The sequence below is a fragment of the Cervus elaphus genome, chromosome 20 (assembly GCF_910594005.1).
Source record: "Cervus elaphus chromosome 20, mCerEla1.1, whole genome shotgun sequence".
NCBI classification, from domain to species: Eukaryota; Metazoa; Chordata; class Mammalia; order Artiodactyla; family Cervidae; genus Cervus; species Cervus elaphus.
This window is the reverse complement of record NC_057834.1, coordinates 36,152,551-36,171,665: the sequence shown is the minus strand read 5'-3', so window position 1 is coordinate 36,171,665 and position 19,115 is coordinate 36,152,551. Positions and strand designations below refer to the sequence as shown.

Sequence of the window (19,115 nt, the reverse complement as noted above, 5' to 3'; positions counted from 1 at the left end):
CCATGTCCTGAGACAGGGACCACCAGGGAAGAAGCAGGCTTGAGGGTCAGGCATGAAATTTGAGTTAGAGATGCAGTGGGAACTTCACGTGGGACTCTCAAGTAGGCAGTTTTACACATGAGTCTGGAATTCAGAAAAAGGTTTGTGTAAACAGGCAAGTGGCCCAGGCAGCTAGGTCTGGGCTTCAGAAGGTCATAGTCAGGAAGAGGAGGCTGAGAAGGAGTGGCCAGTGATGCAGGGTGAAAGTCAGGAGACTCTGGTGTCCAGCAATCCAGGTAAAGGTTTCTTGAAAAAAGAAACTGCCAAAAGTCAGTAAGGTGAAGACAGCCCACTGGGATTGTCCACGTGGAGCTCATGACCACCAGAATCTATAGGCCTCAGCTTAGTCATCCTTCCTCAGAGGGGCCTCTCTGCCCCTTCAGTGTCCCCCTCCCCTCCTAGCACGCTGAACTGTTTTGGGTGGAGGACCACTGAAGAAAGTGCTGTTTTCACCGTATCACATCAAGGGTACATGTTACCAACATGACGTACCGTGGAGGATGCTGACCTTCATCACCTGGCTGAAGGGAGTGTTCCCCAGGCTCATCCACTGTGAAGTTACTTCTTCCCTTTCTCCATACTTTTCATGAAAAGGTTTGGAGTCACAGCAATCTTCCCACAAAAGAGTGTTTTAATTGGGTAGGAAGTTTCAAAATGAGGGAGAAAAAGCCTCCTACCATGACCATTGTGAGGTCTGTGCCCAGAAAGCCACCTTATTGTTCGAAAGAGACCCTGGTCACAGGGAGGGGCTGTCTTGAGCCCCCTTTTTGGCATCTGCCCTCAGACTTTTATTTTAAATGAATAAGTTGGCATTCCCCGTTATAGACCAGGAGTTAGATAGACGGGGCTGCTCCTGCAGGGTGTGGACTCTGACAGTTCTCTGGTGTGGGGTATTTAGTCTCAAGAGAAGAGACCAGAGCCTGATCCTCAGTAGGTAGCAGTGAGTCTGAGGCAGCCAAGTCTGTGCCTAGGAGGGGACTGTAGACATCTCTCCCTGCCCCTCTGTGATAGCAGGTACAGGGCTGGCAGAATCTTAAGGGAAGTGGTGGGTGGGATGCAGACAAGAGCCCATCAGATCCTGTGGGGTCTGGCTTTGCCCTGTGTGTAGGGAGCATGCCTAACACTAGTGAAAGCCTTAAGTCAGGGAAAACCATAAGGGTGCAAGCAATAGATAAATGCTGACAATTGCATTGGTGGTAAGGGAAATGACACTCAAAGAACTTTGTTCTTTTGCTCATAATTTCTTACTTAGGCAAGTGACAGTTGAAGCTTATGGAAAATCAAACTCACCAAATAGTGTGAAGACATAGGAGACAACACCAAAGGCCACAGACTTGTGGCCTACCCTGGCTGAAATTAGCATGAGTTCTGTGCCTTGACCACAGGCTGCTTTGGATGAGCATGGCTATCTGGGCTGAGCTGTTCCCATGGGGAACAGGTAGGGGGAGTCTAAGGATTGCTAGTATGGGGAGTGTGAGATTAACAGTCTGGTATGACCACAGGATGGGCATCTCCAACATAGTGAAGCAGTGCAGTATTTTACTCTGCAATTGTTTATTGACGTCCTACTGTAGATGCTGGCAATAGTAATAGGAAATCTCTGAGTGGCTTAGCACAGGCTGGTGGACTGCAAACCAGAACATGCTAGCCCCACCCTAGGGGTGGAGAATAGCATAAATGCCCTTTCAGTGACACTCCCTCCTCTCTTTCTGCTCCATCTAGATGCTTCTTCTGCAACTGCACAGGGTGTCAGGCAGACTGAGATGGGGCCCTGCTCAGAAGACCTCCGCCTCCGCTGGGCCTTCAGGTTCCTGGGATTCATCAGCCTCCTCCTCAGTGAGTGGCCCAGGCTCCTGGGAGGGAGGGACTTTGGGTGGAACAGGGAGGCAGGGTGCCTTTTCTCTGCCTAATGTCCTTGGTGAACAAAAAGAAATAACAGCTTTGTAATTATTTAGCAAATGCAGTGCATTTGGTTTAGAGTTCTGGGGTGAACAGAAGAGCAAAATGACCTCCTGGTTGTGGCAAGTCTACGACACCTGAGCTCAGGCAGCCTTCACTATTTTAAGGGAAACATTCGAGGGAGGTAAGGCTGTCTCTGCAGCAGTAATGGGAAGTCTGGAGAACTCAGAGCGGCCTGCAGAGAGGGAGAGAGACTAAGAACCTGGGTCCTTGACTTGGACAGGCTGGGGAACAACCCAGAGGGAATCTGACAGTCTGTGTTGCTGTCCTGTGGAGGAGGCGGTTGCCTAGAACTCTGTCAGAGATGGAGAAAGCAACTGGAGTCTTGATTTCTTGGGAAAGATGCAGGATGTTAAATACAATGAAATGAAATTCTGCTTTTGTAAAAGGAACAGCAGCGTCTTAAGTTTAAGGGTTTCTGTATATCCACCTGTTGTAAGAATATGGCGAAACTATGGAAGGAACAATAGACTGGTAATGTGGGCTCTTGAGGTGGGTGAACTCGGGGAAAAGAGAAGAGAAAGTGATGTAGAAACTACGGGGAATTAAGTGAACAGTGAACTCAATACTGGACAAAACCCTAATCACATACATGACTTCCTGGAAGGTCATATGATTATGTATATGGAAATTAAATATAAACTAATGAGGAAATGCCCACTAAATTATGAAATCTGGAGAAAGTTGGAAAGCCTTTTTTTAGTATCCCAGGGACTAAATGAACTTGTAGGAGTTATATGAAAATTAATGAATTAGAGACTGTTTATATAGAGAAGTCTTGAATTAAGAATGAGCTTTGCAAAACATTACTTCCTTTTTAACATGAAAACTCTATGTCAACAGTAAAATGTAGACCTTCTTTACTCTTCAATTTTTTTAAGTGGAAAACCTGTTCTGTTATTTAGGGTTTTGTCCATGGTCTTTCGGGTTGGCAGATTACATAAGAGAGAAGGAGAAATGGACACAGTTTTAAGTTGATTTGTTAACGGTAAATTTTACATTATTACATTAAGTAAACTTTTACACTATTTTGTTTTTAACTACACTCTCTCTGACTTTCTTTTCTCCTTCAGGATTAGACCTTTGGTAGATCACAGCTCTTGCCCTCTTCCTTTTCTTTCAAAATCGTCTTCCATCGTCCTCACAGGTGGGCTCACTATTCCCTTCTGAGTGGATCCTCTCTGTAGCCTGAGGGCTGAGCTTCATCTCTCCCTGGTTCCTGTTTTGTTTTTTTTTTCCCCCCAGCAAGTGGGGAGTCTGGCTGGGTGGTTATTTAACCCTCAGCTGGCAAGAAGTTCCTGCCCTGCTAAGACCTTCAAAGTTCTTGCTTCCTTGTTTCAAGAGAGGAAAACTGGAGGATGAGCCTCCAGGAGCTGCTCAGATCCTGGTGATGAGACAACAGTGCAGGGATGGGAGTCCCTTGGGAGGACAGGGACAGGGTGGGGAGCAGATGGGAGCTCCTGCAGGGGAGAAGTGCTGGGCTGGGAGCGGGGAGCCCTGGTGCCAGGAGCGGCTCTGCCCAGCACAAGTCCACCTCCTGAGAAGCTTCCCCTTCTGTGACAAGGGGGGGTCTGGACAGATGCCCCCTGAAGCCTGACCTGGAGGAGATGCCTGATTAAATGAGTTAGTGATTAAATGAATACAAAGAAATATCTGAAACCCTTGGGCATGTGCACACTAGCATGTGCTATTCTCTGCTTCCAGTGAGAGCCGGGAAGGAGAGTAAGTACAGTAGGAGGGAGACAGAGGAGAAGGCAATGGCACCCCACTCCAGTACTCTTGCCTGGAAAATCCCATGGACGGAGGAACCTGGTAGGCTGCAGTCCATGGGGTCGCTAAGAGTCTGACACAACTGAGCGACTTTACTTTCACTTTTCACTTTCATGTATTGGAGAAGGAAATGGCAACCCACTCCAGTGTTCTTGCCTGGAGAATCCCAGGGACAGGGGAGCCTGGTGGGCTGCCGTCTATGGGGTCGCACAGAGTCGGACTCGACTGAAGTGACTTAGCAGCAGCAGCAGCGGGAGGGAGACAGGTCTGAAATGATGAGATTTTATTGAATTGGAAAGCAAACTGGGACTGTGGAAGGCTGAGACCAATCACAGCAGATGAATCCTGACCTGCTGGAAGAAGCAGATTGATCATCTTTTTAGGATAGGGCACTTTCCCCCATTCTGTTCTGTCCTACCTGGTCCCCAGAAAGGACAGAGGGTGTCAGATCCCTTGGGCCTATGTATGAAGAGGGAGGGTGGGCTCAGGAGGTGGTGGCCCTGCAGCAAATGTGCCCACTGGTTACAACTCAGGGTCACAAGGACAGTTCAATTCAGTTCAGTCACTCAGTCGTGTCCGACTCTTTGCAACCCCATGAACCTCAGCACATCAGGCCTCCCTGTCCATCACCAACTCCCAGAGTCCAACCAAACCCATGTCCTTTTAGTCAGTGATGCCATCCAACCATCTCATCCTCTGTCATTCCCTTCTCCTCCTGCCCTCAATCTTTCCCAGCATCAGGGTCTTTTCAGATAAGTCAGCTCTTAGCATCAGGTGGCCAAAGTATTGGGGTTTCAGCTTCAACATCAGTCTTTGCAATGAACACCCAGGACTGATCTCTTTTAGGATGGACTAGTTGGATCTTCTTGCAGTCCAAGAGACTCTCAGGAGTCTTCTCCGACACCACAGTTCAAAAGCATCAATTCTTTGGCACTCAGCTTACTTTATAGTCCAACTCTCACATCCATACATGACCACTGGAAAAACCATAGCCTTGACTAGACGAAACTTTGTTGACAAAGTAATGCCTCTGCTTTTTAATATGCTATCTAGGTTGGTCATAACTTTCCTTCCAAGGAGTAAGCATCTTTTAATTTCATGACTGCAATCACCATCTGCAGTGATTTTGGAGACCAGAAAAATAAAGTCAGCCACTGTTTCCACTGTTTCCCCATCTATTTGCCATGAAGTGATGGGACCGGATGCCATGATCTTAGTTTTCTGAATGTTGAGCTTTAAGCCAACTTTTTCACTCTCCTCTTTCACTTTCATTAAGAGGCTCTTTAGTTCTTCTTCGCTTTCTGACATAAGGATGGTGTCATCTGCATATCTGAGGTTTTTGATATTTCTCCTGGCAATATTAATTCCAGCTTGTGCTTCCTCCAGCCCAGCATTTCTCATGATGTACTCTGCATATAAGTTAAATAAGCAAGGACATCAGAGCTCATTAAATGATCACTAGCTCTACCCCTCATATTCTAGTCCTTGGCAGTTAGCCTTGTGATGAGTGCTGGCCAAAAAGCATGAGCAGAGAGCACACTACTTCTGGACAGATGCAGTGAAACTCCTGTGTGATTCTCCTGTCTCCCATCTCTGCAGTGGGGCTGGGAGCCTGTGTAGATGCTATGAGCTTCATGGGTGTGGCTACAAGGTAGTGAATCCTCCAACATTTGAGTTAGGATCCTTCCGTCATTCTCTGAGGGGGCCTGTAGTAGGAGATATAAACTCTGCTTGTTCTGAGATACTGAGGTATGGTAACTGTTCATTACCTAGCACAGCCTAGCCTGTCCTGACTACTACATTGCCCTGAAGATGCCGGGAAGGAGAGCAGTCTTCATGTTTGTATTAGGTATCTATTGCTATGTAACGTGTTATCCCAAAACTTACTGCCTTAAACACAATCAGATATAATCTCACAGTTTCTGTGGTTCAGGGCTTAGAGTTGGATCAGCTGAGTCCTCTGGCTCAGGGTCTTCAAGACTGAAATCAGAGTCTTGGCTGCATCAGTATCTTGATTCCAAGAGCTCTCATGGATTGCTAATGGGAGGCAGTTCCTTGGCTATTGGACTGAGGGTGCCATTTCCTCTCTGGATGTTGGCCATAGGCACCCTCAGTTTCTTGTCATGTGGGCCTCTTCTTAGGGCAGCTGACAACATGGCAGCTGAGTTCCTCAGAGCGAACAAGAGTGAAAGTGAAAGAGAGAGAGTGTGAGCAAGAGGGAAGTCACAGTCTTGTATAACCTAGGATCACTCAAGTGACATCAATCACCTCTGCTCTAGTCTAGTCCTAAGCCACTCTCTAGACGCGGCCCCGTTCCAGGGGAGGGCACTACATAAGGATGTGAACGTAAGGGGTCCGTTAAGAAGCTCCTCCTACAGTTATGCATTTGGTATTGATAGAAAGTATTTAGGTGCTTTTGATCCATGATCTCATTCAATTTATAATGTAGGCGAGGAAACTGCAGATTAGTTAAAGTTACCTACTCAAGGTAACAGTTCACTAGAACTAGGATTTAATAGTAGAAATGCTTCAAAATCATGTAGTTTCCTCCTAAGAATCAAGGGAGTATATTGGATGAATTTTGTTTAAAATATAGGCTATATAGTTTTCTCCTTTATTGTTACTGAAAAAAAAAAAAATATGTTTCCTATGTCCCACGCCCTAGGCATCCACAGCACTGGAGTCAAGAGTTCTGGAGCACATGGTTCTGGAGTTCAGGATTCTGGAGCCCATGTTCCCCTACAGGGGATCCGAGGAGGTTCTGTGTTGTTTCATATGACCAAGAATCAAGAAGCTGACCCAGAGGAGGTCTCATGGGGCTTTGGCCCTGAGTCAAACTACAGAGTCATGCTGCGAGTCTGCCATGGGATAGACACCCCAACCTGGGTCAGCTTCCAGGACAAGTACCAGCACAGGGTCCATGTGCCCAATATGTCGTCCCTGAGGATTGAGAACCTGACTCGAGAGGACAGTGGGGAGTACCGGGCTCGAGCCAGCTTCACTGGGGGAAGAGAACTTACCCAGGTTTTCCTCCTCACTGTCTATGGTGAGTGACTCCTCCTCACCCCACCCTATGGCTTCCCTCCTGCCTTTGTGCTAGGAGTTTCACACAGGCCCCATTTTTCAGGATCCCTTCCAGACACCAGCCTTCAGATTCCTTTTCTGCTTTGAATTAGGAAGTTAGTGGTTTACTGCAAATGATGAGAGGAGTTGATATTTACACCAGGGATAAAACCACTTTAGTATTTTGGGAGAGGAGAATGGAAATTTGGGGAAATGATATTGCCATAACAATTATTGTTCTTTTTAGGTCCAGGTTTACTTAATGTGTGTATTAGTTGTCTGTTGCTGTTTTAATTTGGAGACTTAACACAAAGCAAATTTATTAGCTTTCTGAGCTATGGGTTAGAAGTCACACATGGGTCTCACCAGGCCAAAGTCAGGGTATTGCCAGGGCTGTGTTGTTTTCTAGAGGTTGCAGAAGGAGATTCATTTGTTTGTATTTTCCACCTTCTAGTGGTTGTTTATTATTTGGCTCATGATCACCTTCCTCCATCTTAAAAGCCTGCAATATTGGGACCAATTCTTCTCAAATCTTATCCCTTTGACCTCATCCTCTTCTTCCTTCCATGTTTAAGGACCCTTGTGATTACATTGGTCCCATCCAAGTAATCAGAATAATCTCCTTATTTTAAAGCAAGCTGATTAGCAGCCTTAATTCCATCTGTTACCTTAATTTCAGCTTGCCACGTAACCTAACAGAGTCACAGGTTCTGAGGATTGGATTTGGACTTATTTGGGGTCGATTATTCATCCATCACAATTCAGAAATCTGTGGGTAGTCTGTACCTCCTTCTCCTACTCAGCGCCAGCCCAAGACCAGCCTCACTGGCAAAGATTCCACCAATCCAGCTCTAGAAGCCTTCAGTAGATGTAGGAGAAAAGTTACTCTGTAACATTTCCAGAGACCCTCACTTAGTCAACACTTTTTTCCCTAAAGTCTGCCTGCCTAGGAAAATATCTGCTGTGAGAGATTGACTGTTGCTGCTTTAGGTTCCCATGTGATTTCTACAACCAACTGATTGGTATATCACATCTCAAGTTCAGTGGCATGTTCTAACCAGACTCAGACTCATCACAGTAGTTGCTACCACTGTATCTCCCACAAATTTGTCCATCTCTGTGAGCACAGAACATTTCTCTGGGGTCCCAGTGCTGACCAGGTGTCTCTCTTCTCTAGAGGCTATACAATTTCAAGCATTATCTGTGCAAGAGAGAAGGGCAAGATGCTGATCTAGGACTAGGCCTTCTGTCCCAGACTTCTATTGCTTCTAGGAGAAACCCAATTTTCTTAGAAATAATGGATATTGGGAAAGTGGGATCAGGGTTTATTTTCTGGTTGGAGATCTTCAAGGCTTTCTAAACACACACACAATTTAGTAAAATCACATACTACTTACCTCAGTGGCTCCCCTCTTTGTTGTCACTTGCTGTGTATAAGTATTTGGCAAATCGTGGGTTTAAAAAAAATTAATTTATTTATTTTAATTGGAGGCTAATTACTTTACAGTATTGTAGTGGTTTTTGCCATACGTTGACATGAATTAGCCATGGGTGTACATGCGTTCCCCATCCTGAACCCCCATCCCATCCCTCAGGGTCGTCCCAGTGCACCTGCCCTGAGCACCCTGTCTCATGCATCGAACCTGGACTAGCGATCTGTTTCACATATTATAATATATATGTTTTAATGCTATTCTCTCAAATCATCCCACCCTCGCCTTCTCCAACAGAGTCCAAAAGACTGTTCTTTACATTTGTGTCTCTTTTGCTGTCTCGCATATGGGGTTATCATTGCTGCTGCTGCTGCTAAGTCGCTTCAGTCGTGTCTGATTCTGTGCAACCCCATAGACGGCAGCCCACCAGGCCCCCCCATCCCTAGGATTCTCCAGGCAAGAAAACTGGAGTGGGTTGCCATTTCCTTCTCCAGTGCATGAAAGTGAAGTTGTTCAGTCGTTCAGTCATGTCCAACTCTTAGCGACCCCATGTACTGAAGCCTACCAGGCTCCTCCGTCCATGGGATTTTCCAGGCAAAAGCGTACTGGAGTGGGGTGCCATTGCCTTCTCCAGGTCATCATTACCATCTTTCTAAATTCCATATATATACGTTAGTATACTGTATTGGTGTTTTCCTTTCTGACTTACTTCACTCTGTATAGTAGGCTACAGTTTCATCCACCTCATTAGAACTGATCCAAATGCATTCTTTTTAATGGCTGAGTAATATTCCATTGTGTATGTGTACCACAGCTTTCTTATGCATTCGTCTGCTGATGGACATCTAGGTTGCTTCCATGTCCTGGCTATTGTAAACAGTACTGCGATGAACATTGGGGTACATGTGTCTCTTTCAATTCTGTTTTCCTCAGCGTGTATGCCCAGCAGTGGGATTGCTGGCTGGTATGGCAGTTCTATTTCCAGTTTTTTAAGGAATCTCCACACTGCTATTCATAGTGGCTGTACTAGTTTGCATTCCCACCAACAGAGGAAGAGGGTTTTTACACTGTGTAAGAAAAGTTTTACACTTTTCTCCGCACCCTCTCCAACATTTATTGTTTGTAGACTTTTTGACAGCAGCCATTTTGACTGGCTTGAGATGGTACCCCACTGTGGGTTTGATTTGCATTTCTCTGATAATGAAGATGTTGAGCATCTTTTCATGTGTTTCTTAGCCATCTGTATGTCTTCTTTGGAGAAAGAAGTTTAGTTCTTTAGTGAATGCTTTTGCTGTTGCAGCTCACTGTTTAGTTCTTTGGCCCATTTTTTTATTGGGTCGTTTATTTTTCTGGCATAGAGATACAGGAGCTGCATGTATATTTTTGAGATTAATTCTTTGTCAGTTTGCTTTGTTTGCTATTATTTTCTCCCATTCTGAGGGTTGTCTTTTCACCTTGCTTATAGTTTCCTTCATTGTGCAAAAGCTTTTAAACTTAATTAGGTCCTATTTGTTTATTTTTGCTTTTATTTGCATTACTCTGGAAGGTGGGTCATAGACGATCCTGCTGTGATTTATGTCGAAGAGTGTTTTGCCTATGTTTTCGTCTAGGAGTTTTTTAGTTTCTGGTCTTGTGTTTAGATCTTTAATCCATTTTGAGTTTGTTTCTGTGTATGGTGTTAGGAAGTGTTCTAGTTTCATTCTTTACAAGTGGTTGACCAGTTTTCCCAGCATCATTTACTGAAGAGGCTGTCTTTTTTCCATTGTATATTCTTGCCTCCTTGGTTAAAAAAATAAGGTATCCATAGGTGCATGGGTTTATTTCTGGGCTTTCTATCTTGTTCCATTGATCTATATTTCTGTTTTTGTGTCAGTATCATACTGTCTTGAACTGTAGCTCTGTATTACAATCTGAAGTCAGGAAGGTTGATTCCTCCAGTTCATTCTTCTCTCTCAAGATTGCTTTGGCTATTTGAGGTTTTTTGTATTTCCATACAAATTGTGAAATTATTTGGAGCAAAATGAGGATGGCAGCCTAGGAGACAGTACCCCAGATAGCTCTGAGAAACTGCTCCAATGGGAGGGAAATGCCAGTGTATATGTGACTTTGGTGAAGGAGGAATACAAGCAATAAGGACATTTTCCCAGAAGTTTTCTACTAGTCTCCAGAAGCTTTTTCCAGTCTCCAGGAACAGTCATCACCATAAAGGATTCTAGTGCTTTTCTAGATATAATGGGATACCAGAATTGGGCTCATAAAATAGGCTCCTGAAAATATCTAGCTATCTGAAGACCTGTCCTGCTAGTCCCCACTCTCCCGCATGGGCACAGAATGCCTCATGTCTTCTTTCCACCCTGAACTCCTTCAGTGGGGTGTGAAGGTCAGCAGCTACAGCAGCACATGATTTGACCCTTGTAGAGGAAGATAGCAAGTGCCAATTGTTGACACTGCCCCTGCATCTCCCACACATGTCTCCACTATTGGGAGCACAGAACCTTTCTCTGGGCTCCCAACTCTGACCAGGTGTCTTCTCTACAGGCTATAAAATCTCAGGCATTATCTGAGCAGAAGAAGAGGCCAAGTTCCTGATTTGTGATTAGCTCTTCTGTCTGAGACTTCCTCCACATCTAGAAGGAGCCCCATTTTCTTAGAAATAATTGGTCTTGGGAAGGTGGGATCAGGCTTTATTTTCTTGTTGGAGATGTTTAACACTTCCTCAACATGCACACAATCTAGTGAAATCACATATGGCTTAATTCAGTGGCTCCCCTCTTTATTGTCATTTGCTATGTATTAAGTACCGGGCAAATTCTGTTTATCTATATAATGCGTTCACTGTCATTAAAGGGAGAATGCCAGGGTTTCAGTGAGATGATGGATGAGAATGTACAGACTGGAATGTTCTCCAATCATGTGAGCTCCATTCTATTGTCCCTCCTCTCTCAGGAACTGTACCCCTTCCTGAGATCGAAGTCAAGTCAGCATCCATCACACCAGGCTGGTGCAATGTCACTCTGGAGTGCAGAGCCCCAGGGGCTACAGAGGACCTGAAGGTGACCTGGGAGATCAAAGGCTTTCCCAGGGAGCTGGAGCAGAGAGTGACATCAGAACTACCCTCCAACTCCTGGCACCTGACTCTGAACCTACCCCTGAGCCAGCCCACTGCCAGCTTGACCTGTGTGGTCAGCAACCAGGTGGACCAGAAAACTGCCACCTTAGACCTCGGGAAAGTCTGTGTCTCTGGTGAGTGCACCCGCCAGAGGGGAGGGGCACCTTGAGCTCAGAGGTGAGGCTTATGGGCTTTTCTCCTGACCATGTTATTAGCCCCACCTTTTAATGGGTCACCCCATAAAGGAGTCTGATGGGTACAGCCACAGCATGTCTGCTTTTAACTGTCCCTCAAGACCTTGCCTGCCAGTACAACTCCATCCCCACATTTCCCTCAAGAAACAGGGATTTGTTTTTAATGAAAATCTTGTCCACCCAGCTCAAGATGATCTATTCCCTGTCCTAGCTGGCCCTGGAGGCAGAGCAGGGGTGGTGTTGGGGAGGTGAAGAGAACTAGAGCTGCAACAGCAAAAGCATTCACTAGAGATATACTTCTCTGAGGGCTCACCCCTCTCCTGACCCATGCTCCCTGCTGCCTGCACCTGCCTGCCTGTTGCCCTCTGGGGAGCTCCTTCCCTCCCAGATGCTGCAGGGCAGTGTCAGATCTGGTCCAGGGCAATAGTTTTCCAGCACTTCTCCTACCTCATTCATTATCTATAGTGCGTAGTCTTTTAAAAAGCAATTGGATTTTGTGATTGGTCTGTATCATCTGTAGGAGTCTGACCCAGGGATTCCCTGCAGGATTCAGGGCTCTGAAGCTCCTCTGCCCATGTTCCTTAGCTCACGCACTTCACACTGAATTGTTTGCTTGGCTTCCCTGAATGTGTCCTGCAATTGCAAGCTTCTGAGCCTCTGGAAATGCTGTTTCCTCTACCATCAATCCTCCCAAGTCAAGAGTTTTTCACTTCCTTACTTATTCCTATTGAAGGATTTTCCTCAGGTCATGGGCATGTAACCCATGTCCTGCACTTGGTTATAGTTCTGTTATGAATCAAGTTGAACAAAGGGTGGCTCAATCTCATGTTGCACAGGCATTGCAGCTGCTGTAACTCTCCTGCCTCAGGCATCATCCCCTTTAAGGAGCAGTCCATGGCCACCCCACACTGAGTAGCAATGTTATTGATAGGTTTGTCTTCTCCATAGCCTGGAACACCTTGTGGGCAGAGGACTTGTCCTGTTCTCCTTTTAATTCTTATACCAAACAAAGCTTCTAGCACTGCTCAGTTAATATTTCACTGAATGAATGACCTGGTATCTTGTGTGCAGTCCAGCACCTCTACCCATCTCCCATGAGCTGCTGGTGGGAGCTGATAACTTAAAATCTCATGATACCTTTCCCTTGGTCCCATTCTGGAGTCTCAGAGAAAGTTCAACACTCAGTATGACCCATAAGACCCTCTGGAAAGAGCCTCTTCCTCCCTCCGATCCTCCTTGCCCAGCTCGCCCTTGCCCTACCCTCTCCTGCCTGCTGGTCTAGGGTGATTGCAACCCCTAGGGCTGGAGATTTGTCATGGAACAAATGAAAGTGGAAACAGCCATTTCCACTCCTTCTTGGAAAGTTGTGCCCAGTCTGAATGTCTGGTAAACTCCTATTCCTCCCTCAAGGCTCAGTTTTTGCATCACCTCCTCTGGGAGGCCCTCCTTGAAGACCAGTGTACAAGGTATAAACTTCTATGGCACTGCCATCTCTCTGGCTGGAAGACTTTGGTATTTTCAGTCCTCCCCCTCTGTGACCCTGGCTTGCTCCTCTCAGCATCTCTGGCATCAAGCAGGAGCTCGGGACCTGGGTGAATGAATGATACTGCCTCATTTCTTTCTCCTTCGCTCAGACTTCACCATCTCCTCTCTCTATCTCTCCCCTTGGCAATGGGTATTACAAGTTCTGTCTTTCCTTAACTTTCTTCATTCTCTCTGTGTGAGGAAAACAGATTCACATGGACAGGTCAGTGCTGACCCCCTGCCATGCATCATAAAGGCTGTTGTGGTTATGCTGTTGATCCTTGGAGTTGGACTGTTACTTTGGAAGACACGTGGGAAGAAGAGGAAGATGAAGACTGAAAGAGGCTGGTTTCACTTCTCCTTCCCACCCCACTTCCCATCCCTCCCCCACTGAACTTTTGGCTGCCTTCCTCCTTTATTTTGCTGTTCAAGGATTATCTCTGGGGAAGGGGAAGGTGGGTATAGGCTTGGCCTTGGGGCTCATTGCCATGGGGGAAGGTATATGTTTTCAAGGCCAAGGTTCAAGCTTCACTCTGTGTATGACTCAGGTATAGAATTTCAGGAGAGTCAGAGGAACAATGATGGTGGAGACCAGTATGCAGAGCTGAGCCAACAGGCATCTGGAGAGGCCACATACAAGGTGAGAACTGGGAGCTGTGCCCAGCCTGGGCTCTCATGGGTCTTTCTCCTGGGTCTGTCAACCCAGTCATCTGCTGTTCCTGGTCTGCTGTCTCTCACCATGTGGTCAGTGGTATTTACGAAGAACATTTCAAACGTGGGGCCAATGTAGAGCTGGTCACTTTAGGGGAATTCACATGCAGTTCATATCAGCAGCATTGGTTCCATGTGGATCACTCTGGGGCCTCTCTCAGCTCTTTATAAACCCTCTGTCTTCCATTCATAGGTAATTGGTGAACATACTTAGAAGAAAAGGAGCCTTTTAGAGTCTGCAGTGAGGTCCACAAGCCAGAAAGTGGGCCCATGAAGATAATTTAATTGGAGGAAGCAGGAGACTCTGCACTCCTAGGACACCTCCACTCATAGCCTGATTCCTGCAGGCACCTGCCTCTCCCAGCTCTGGTTCGGCTCCAGCTGCCCCTGGTCTGTGTTACTCTGACTTTCCTGCTGCCAACTCTCTGGGTACATGTGTCCTTCTGACATCCTCTGACACCTCCCCAAGTGCCCTCCCACTCAGGATCCTCACCCTACCGGACGAATCCTCTTCTTCCATCATCGACTCAGTGCCTAGCCCCTCTTCTCCTGAAGCTTTCCAAAGAGGACCTTCCTACACATGATAATCCCCACAGCCTCTCCTGTGTGGTGGTGTATATCTTCCTGAGGACATAAGCTCAGGCATGGGGACTGTGTGGAAGATATTTACCAGACCACGGAGGAAGAGTTTAGGACCTTGGTGCTGGGTGCTGATCTGGGAATCTATGGAAGCCACATGGGTAGGTGGGAGTCCATAAAGGACTGTCCTGAGTTTTGCTTTGCACCCTGTGTAGGGCAAAAGTTGCATGTTGGTCATTGTGTGTGTGTGTCTGTATGTACATTGGGGGAATATCCAGTGTACATTATACCCTATGCCATATCCCTTGTTCCTGATCACTAACCTCAGCTTCAGTTCATGGACCTCAAATCTACCTCCTGTGAAGTAGGAAGATGAATTTATACTGTTTCTAGCCCTTCCAAACCTTTTCTGTCTCAGAGAAGGACCCAGGCTGGATTTATAGTCTTAGGAAATCATCCTCAGGCCTTTCCTGTCTGGGGTGGGGGTCATTAGAATGAAAGTGCAACACACAGACTCTGATGAAGCTGCTATAAGGAGTGAATTTTAAGGAAAATCTGAACCAGCCCTCTCCTGATTCTTCTGACCCTCAGCCCCCACAACCTGCTAGCCTCAGATCCTAGTCAGCCTCCTCTTTGCTCACTCACGTCCTTCTGCCTGAAATGGTGATGCCTGCCCTGTCCCTTCCTCTCATCCATGTTGTTTGAATTCTACGATCCAACACAAAGCCCCCTTCCAGGTCACATGTTCTATATGTTCCTTAAAATTTGGAAATGGTCTCTTCCACATCTGACCTTTTCAGACACATTGAACAAAACCCAGTCCCCTACCACAGTTTGCCTTGGGTTGGTCATCACTCTTCTCTACTAACCTCAGCTGTACCTCCCTCAGAAGGGTGCTGTGCCTTTAGGAGGCCAGTGCTAAGAGATAAGCACCTCTGTCTGTGAAGGGTGTAAGCCAGCCTTCACCTAGCTCCCACTCAGCAGACTGAGACCCAGAACACAGTCTACAGAAGTCTTTTTGATAATAAGTCCACAAGGAAGCAAGATTAACTTGATGACCTTCAATCACTCTACCTGGCTTCCCTACACACCTTCAGCCTCCTGATGAGCTGAGGCAGCCTGCACTGAATTGTGTGGGAGCTTATCCACTTCCTGAGGGTCCTCACCTCATCAAAGCCTTTGCTTTCTGCCTTGAGTTCCAGCTCTTGAGTCAGAGATAGACTCACTATATTTCTATGATTTGTGGTCCCTTGTCTGCTGATCTAGATGTCTGGGTCTCCTGATTCCACTTCCACCTCAGCAAGCTTAGCTGCTTCATTTCTGACCTCAGAAAGCAAGATTCTGACTTAAAAGCTTGAGCATTATGAAGCAATGCTAGTATCCTGCTGGATGGTACATGGATAATGAAGAAATAGAGTTTCCATAGTAAGGCTGTTTTTAGCCTGTTTAGCTCAGGTTGAACAGAAGGCTCAGAGAGAAGATGACCTCTCTCACTGGAATCCCAGGTGACCGGTCATGGCTGTGTCAGTGCCATCAATCCAAAAGCAGTGTAAGATGTGACAACCCATTCACCCCCTCCCACCTACCTCGCCTCTCAAAGCATAAGACAAAAAAGAAAAAGAAAAGGAACTCAACATTCCAAGCCTGTATTGAACCAGGCTTTGTCCTGTGAATTTTATAAATATTATTTCTTCTTATAAGAAGTCTTTAGAGTAGATATTACTGTTCCTATTTTGCAGGACAATATATAGTTGGTATCAGAACAAATTCTTAAATCTAATGTTAGATAATTCCAGCATTCATATCCTATCCTTTGCCACATGGTCACTGAAGACCTTAGAATCTTGGAGTATTCAGAGATTATCTTCCATTTGCTCCTTTTCCAAGGATCCTGGTTCTGACTCAGGTGCTTCAACGTGGAATGAGTTCATTCTGATGATGGATGAAGCAGTTGGTGGCTGAAAGTGGAATTGCTCCTTAGGAGGACAATAAGATGGTAGATGTGGGTGGGAGACATGCAATGAGCGGTCCTTCCCTCTGGTTCAGAGGAGACACCTGGAGCAGAGATGCTTCTTCTTCTTGGGTCTTGTGGGAATTCCTTCCTCTCATACAATGTGTGTTGTGGATTTCAGCATCCCTATTCTCAAGTCAGCTTCCCTTTCCATTATTATTCATGAATGTTCAAGAATTATGTGATAATGAAATCCCCAATATACAAATGGAAAATTAAAGTCTATTGATGTTAAGTACTCTCCCTAGTTGTAAGTGATGTAGGCATAATCGCAGGGAGGGTATAATAATCTCACTCATTTCAATTCTTTCTGTCTGTCATTCCAGACGCCCAAACAGTCACTATCATCTGTTGAGTTATCCTTCCTAAATCTTCCTCTACTTGCTCTTCTTCTCTCATTCCCATCTTCCACCTGCAGCTGCAACTCTTTTACATTTCCACCAGCAATATATGAGAATTTCTCCACAGCATCTCGAACTCTTGTTTTTTTAATTTTAGCCATCATAGTGCTGATGAAGTGGAAACTGCTTGTGGTCCTGAATTGCTTTTCTCAAATTGTTCATGTTGAACTGGCAATCTGTATGCCTTATTTGAGGAAATTTCTTTCTCTCAATTTCTTTCTCCCTCTTTCTATGCATTGCCCCTACCTCTCCATTGAGTCTGCTTTGTCTGGTCACTATGCTGACTTTATGTTGTTAAATCCAGTGGTCAATTTTCAGTCCTTATTTCCTATAAGTTCTCAGCCACAGTGGACCTATGCTTCCTGGAAACACTATTTTCACTTTGCAGTCACCATTATTTTCTGCCTACTGGATGGTTGCTCCAAAGTTTCCTTTATCAGTATCATTCCAACCTCTAAATTTTTGAATGGCCGGTGTTCATACCCAGATGACCTTGCTTCACTGTCTACACTCATTTCTTTTTGGTGCTCTGGCTGTGCAGTAATCCTGTGACCTTCTGTGGCAAAAAGGACTTAGAGATACAATCTGTCCCTGGACTCCATAGTGTGAATATCCAACTGTTTACTTGATATCTCCATGTGCATGTATAATAGGTATCTCTATCTTGACAGGTTTAAGCTCAAACTCCCAAAACATTCTTCCTATAGAGTTTCTCATCCTTCCAAATGTCACCTCAATCCTTCCATTTTTTTTTCTAGCCATAAAACCTTGCTTTATCCTTGACTTCGTTCTTTATTTTTTCATTTTCATTTCTTTTTCACTCTCTGTTAGACAATATATCTCAGCATTCTATACATATTTGAATACTTATTTTTGTACGTCTATATGAAAAAAAATGTTTGTAACAAAATGCTTCTCCTCTCATCACCTCCTTGGTTTAATTGGGTCATTGTTTCTCACCTGGATTATCACAGTTGCCTCAGAGTCTCTCATTTTTGTCCCTAATCCTTTAATATCTATTTTCAAAATATCACCCAGATGAATCTTTTCAAAACCTAAGTTGCATCACATTACTCGTGAGCTCGGAACCACCCCATTAGCTCCCTTTATCTGGAAGGTCCTGTATCATTTGACCTCATCTTCCTAACTCCCCTCCTTCCTTAATGCACTCTAGGATATTGGGCTTCCTGCTATTCCTTCTATAATCTGTGCGTGCTCTTTCCTCTCTAGAATTCTCTCCTTCCAGGTATCCACATGTCTCATTTCCTGACCTACTTCAGGTCTTTGTTCAGATGTTAACTTCTCAGTAAGACCCCTGAACTCCCTATATAAAACTGCAAACTCTTTCTGGTGGCCTCCTTCCTCCTTAATGCTTTATTTTTCTCCACAGTACTTTCACAAGACTGTGTGACAGGGTACAATTATTCTGGGCTGTTGTTTAAAGACAGTTGGTATTGAGGCCTCCAAGAATAAACTGCAATCCTATCATGCAAATACCATTATTATTCCCAGAAAATGGCACGTAACTAATAGGTGGCAGAGCTGGAGTTGAAATCTAAGTGTTGGATACTAAAGCTCTTGAACTCTATATAGTCAACAATCCTTGCCTCCCTAGCACAAATCTCTCTTGATTGTATTGTATGATTTTTTTCAGTGCGTTGTCAGATTCAGTTTGCTAGTATTTGGTTGAGGATTTCTGTGACTGTGTCTCTAACATTGACTTGTAATTTTTGTGTATGTGATATCTTTGTCTGACCTTGGTATTAGTGTGATGGTGGCCTTCTAGAATGAGTTTGGTAGTGTTCTTCTCTCTACAAGTTTTGGGAAGAGTTGGAGAAGGATATGTATTAGTTTTTCTCTAAATGTTTGAGAGAATTCACCTGTGAAACCATCTGATTCAGGACTTTTATTTCTTTAAAGATATTTAATTAAAATTTAATTTCATTACTTGTGATTGGTCTATTTATATTATTAATTCTTCCTGATTCTATCTTTGAAAACTGTACCTTTCCAAGAATTACCTGTTTCTTCCCAATTGTCCATTTTGTAGGTCCTTACTGGGTCAGACCCAACTCCTCCAGGGCAGCCTGAAGAGAAAACTCTCCACCAAATGCAGAGGTGGAGTTAAAACCACAGTTGAAATCCAGGGGCAGTGTGGATAAGGAAGAGGACTGAAAACCTTCTCACCAGCTGTACAAGTCACAGATCAAATCCACATGACCAACTAGGTAGACTTTGTGTCATGGAACGTATAAAAGGACAATGCAAGGCCCCACAGAAGGAAAAGCAGTAGCTCTGGCAGATATGCACTTTGGAGGCAAG

General features: G+C 45.1%; 1 protein-coding gene across 3 annotated transcripts; it reads left to right on the top strand.

The window, feature by feature from the left end:
- Positions 1–1,744: 1,744 nt before the first annotated feature.
- LOC122677822 lies at positions 1,745–18,740 on the top strand. 3 transcript variants are annotated; one of them, XR_006335932.1, is made up of 7 exons: positions 1,745–1,875; positions 5,542–5,617; positions 6,434–6,814; positions 11,211–11,507; positions 13,301–13,546; positions 13,640–13,731; positions 13,996–14,029. XR_006335932.1 is itself a non-coding variant. In XM_043878092.1 (7 exons), the coding sequence occupies exons 1-7, from the start codon at positions 1,762–1,764 to the stop codon at positions 14,014–14,016; spliced, it is 1,116 nt and encodes a 371-aa protein (XP_043734027.1). In that variant the 5' UTR covers positions 1,745–1,761; the 3' UTR covers positions 14,017–18,740. The 3 variants fall into 3 exon arrangements, 2 of the variants coding, with proteins under 2 accessions (XP_043734027.1, XP_043734028.1); XM_043878092.1 differs by having other exon boundaries at positions 13,301–13,435; positions 13,996–18,740; XM_043878093.1 differs by lacking the exon at positions 5,542–5,617 and having other exon boundaries at positions 1,751–1,875; positions 13,301–13,435; positions 13,996–18,740.
- The last annotated feature ends 375 nt before the right edge of the window (positions 18,741–19,115 follow it).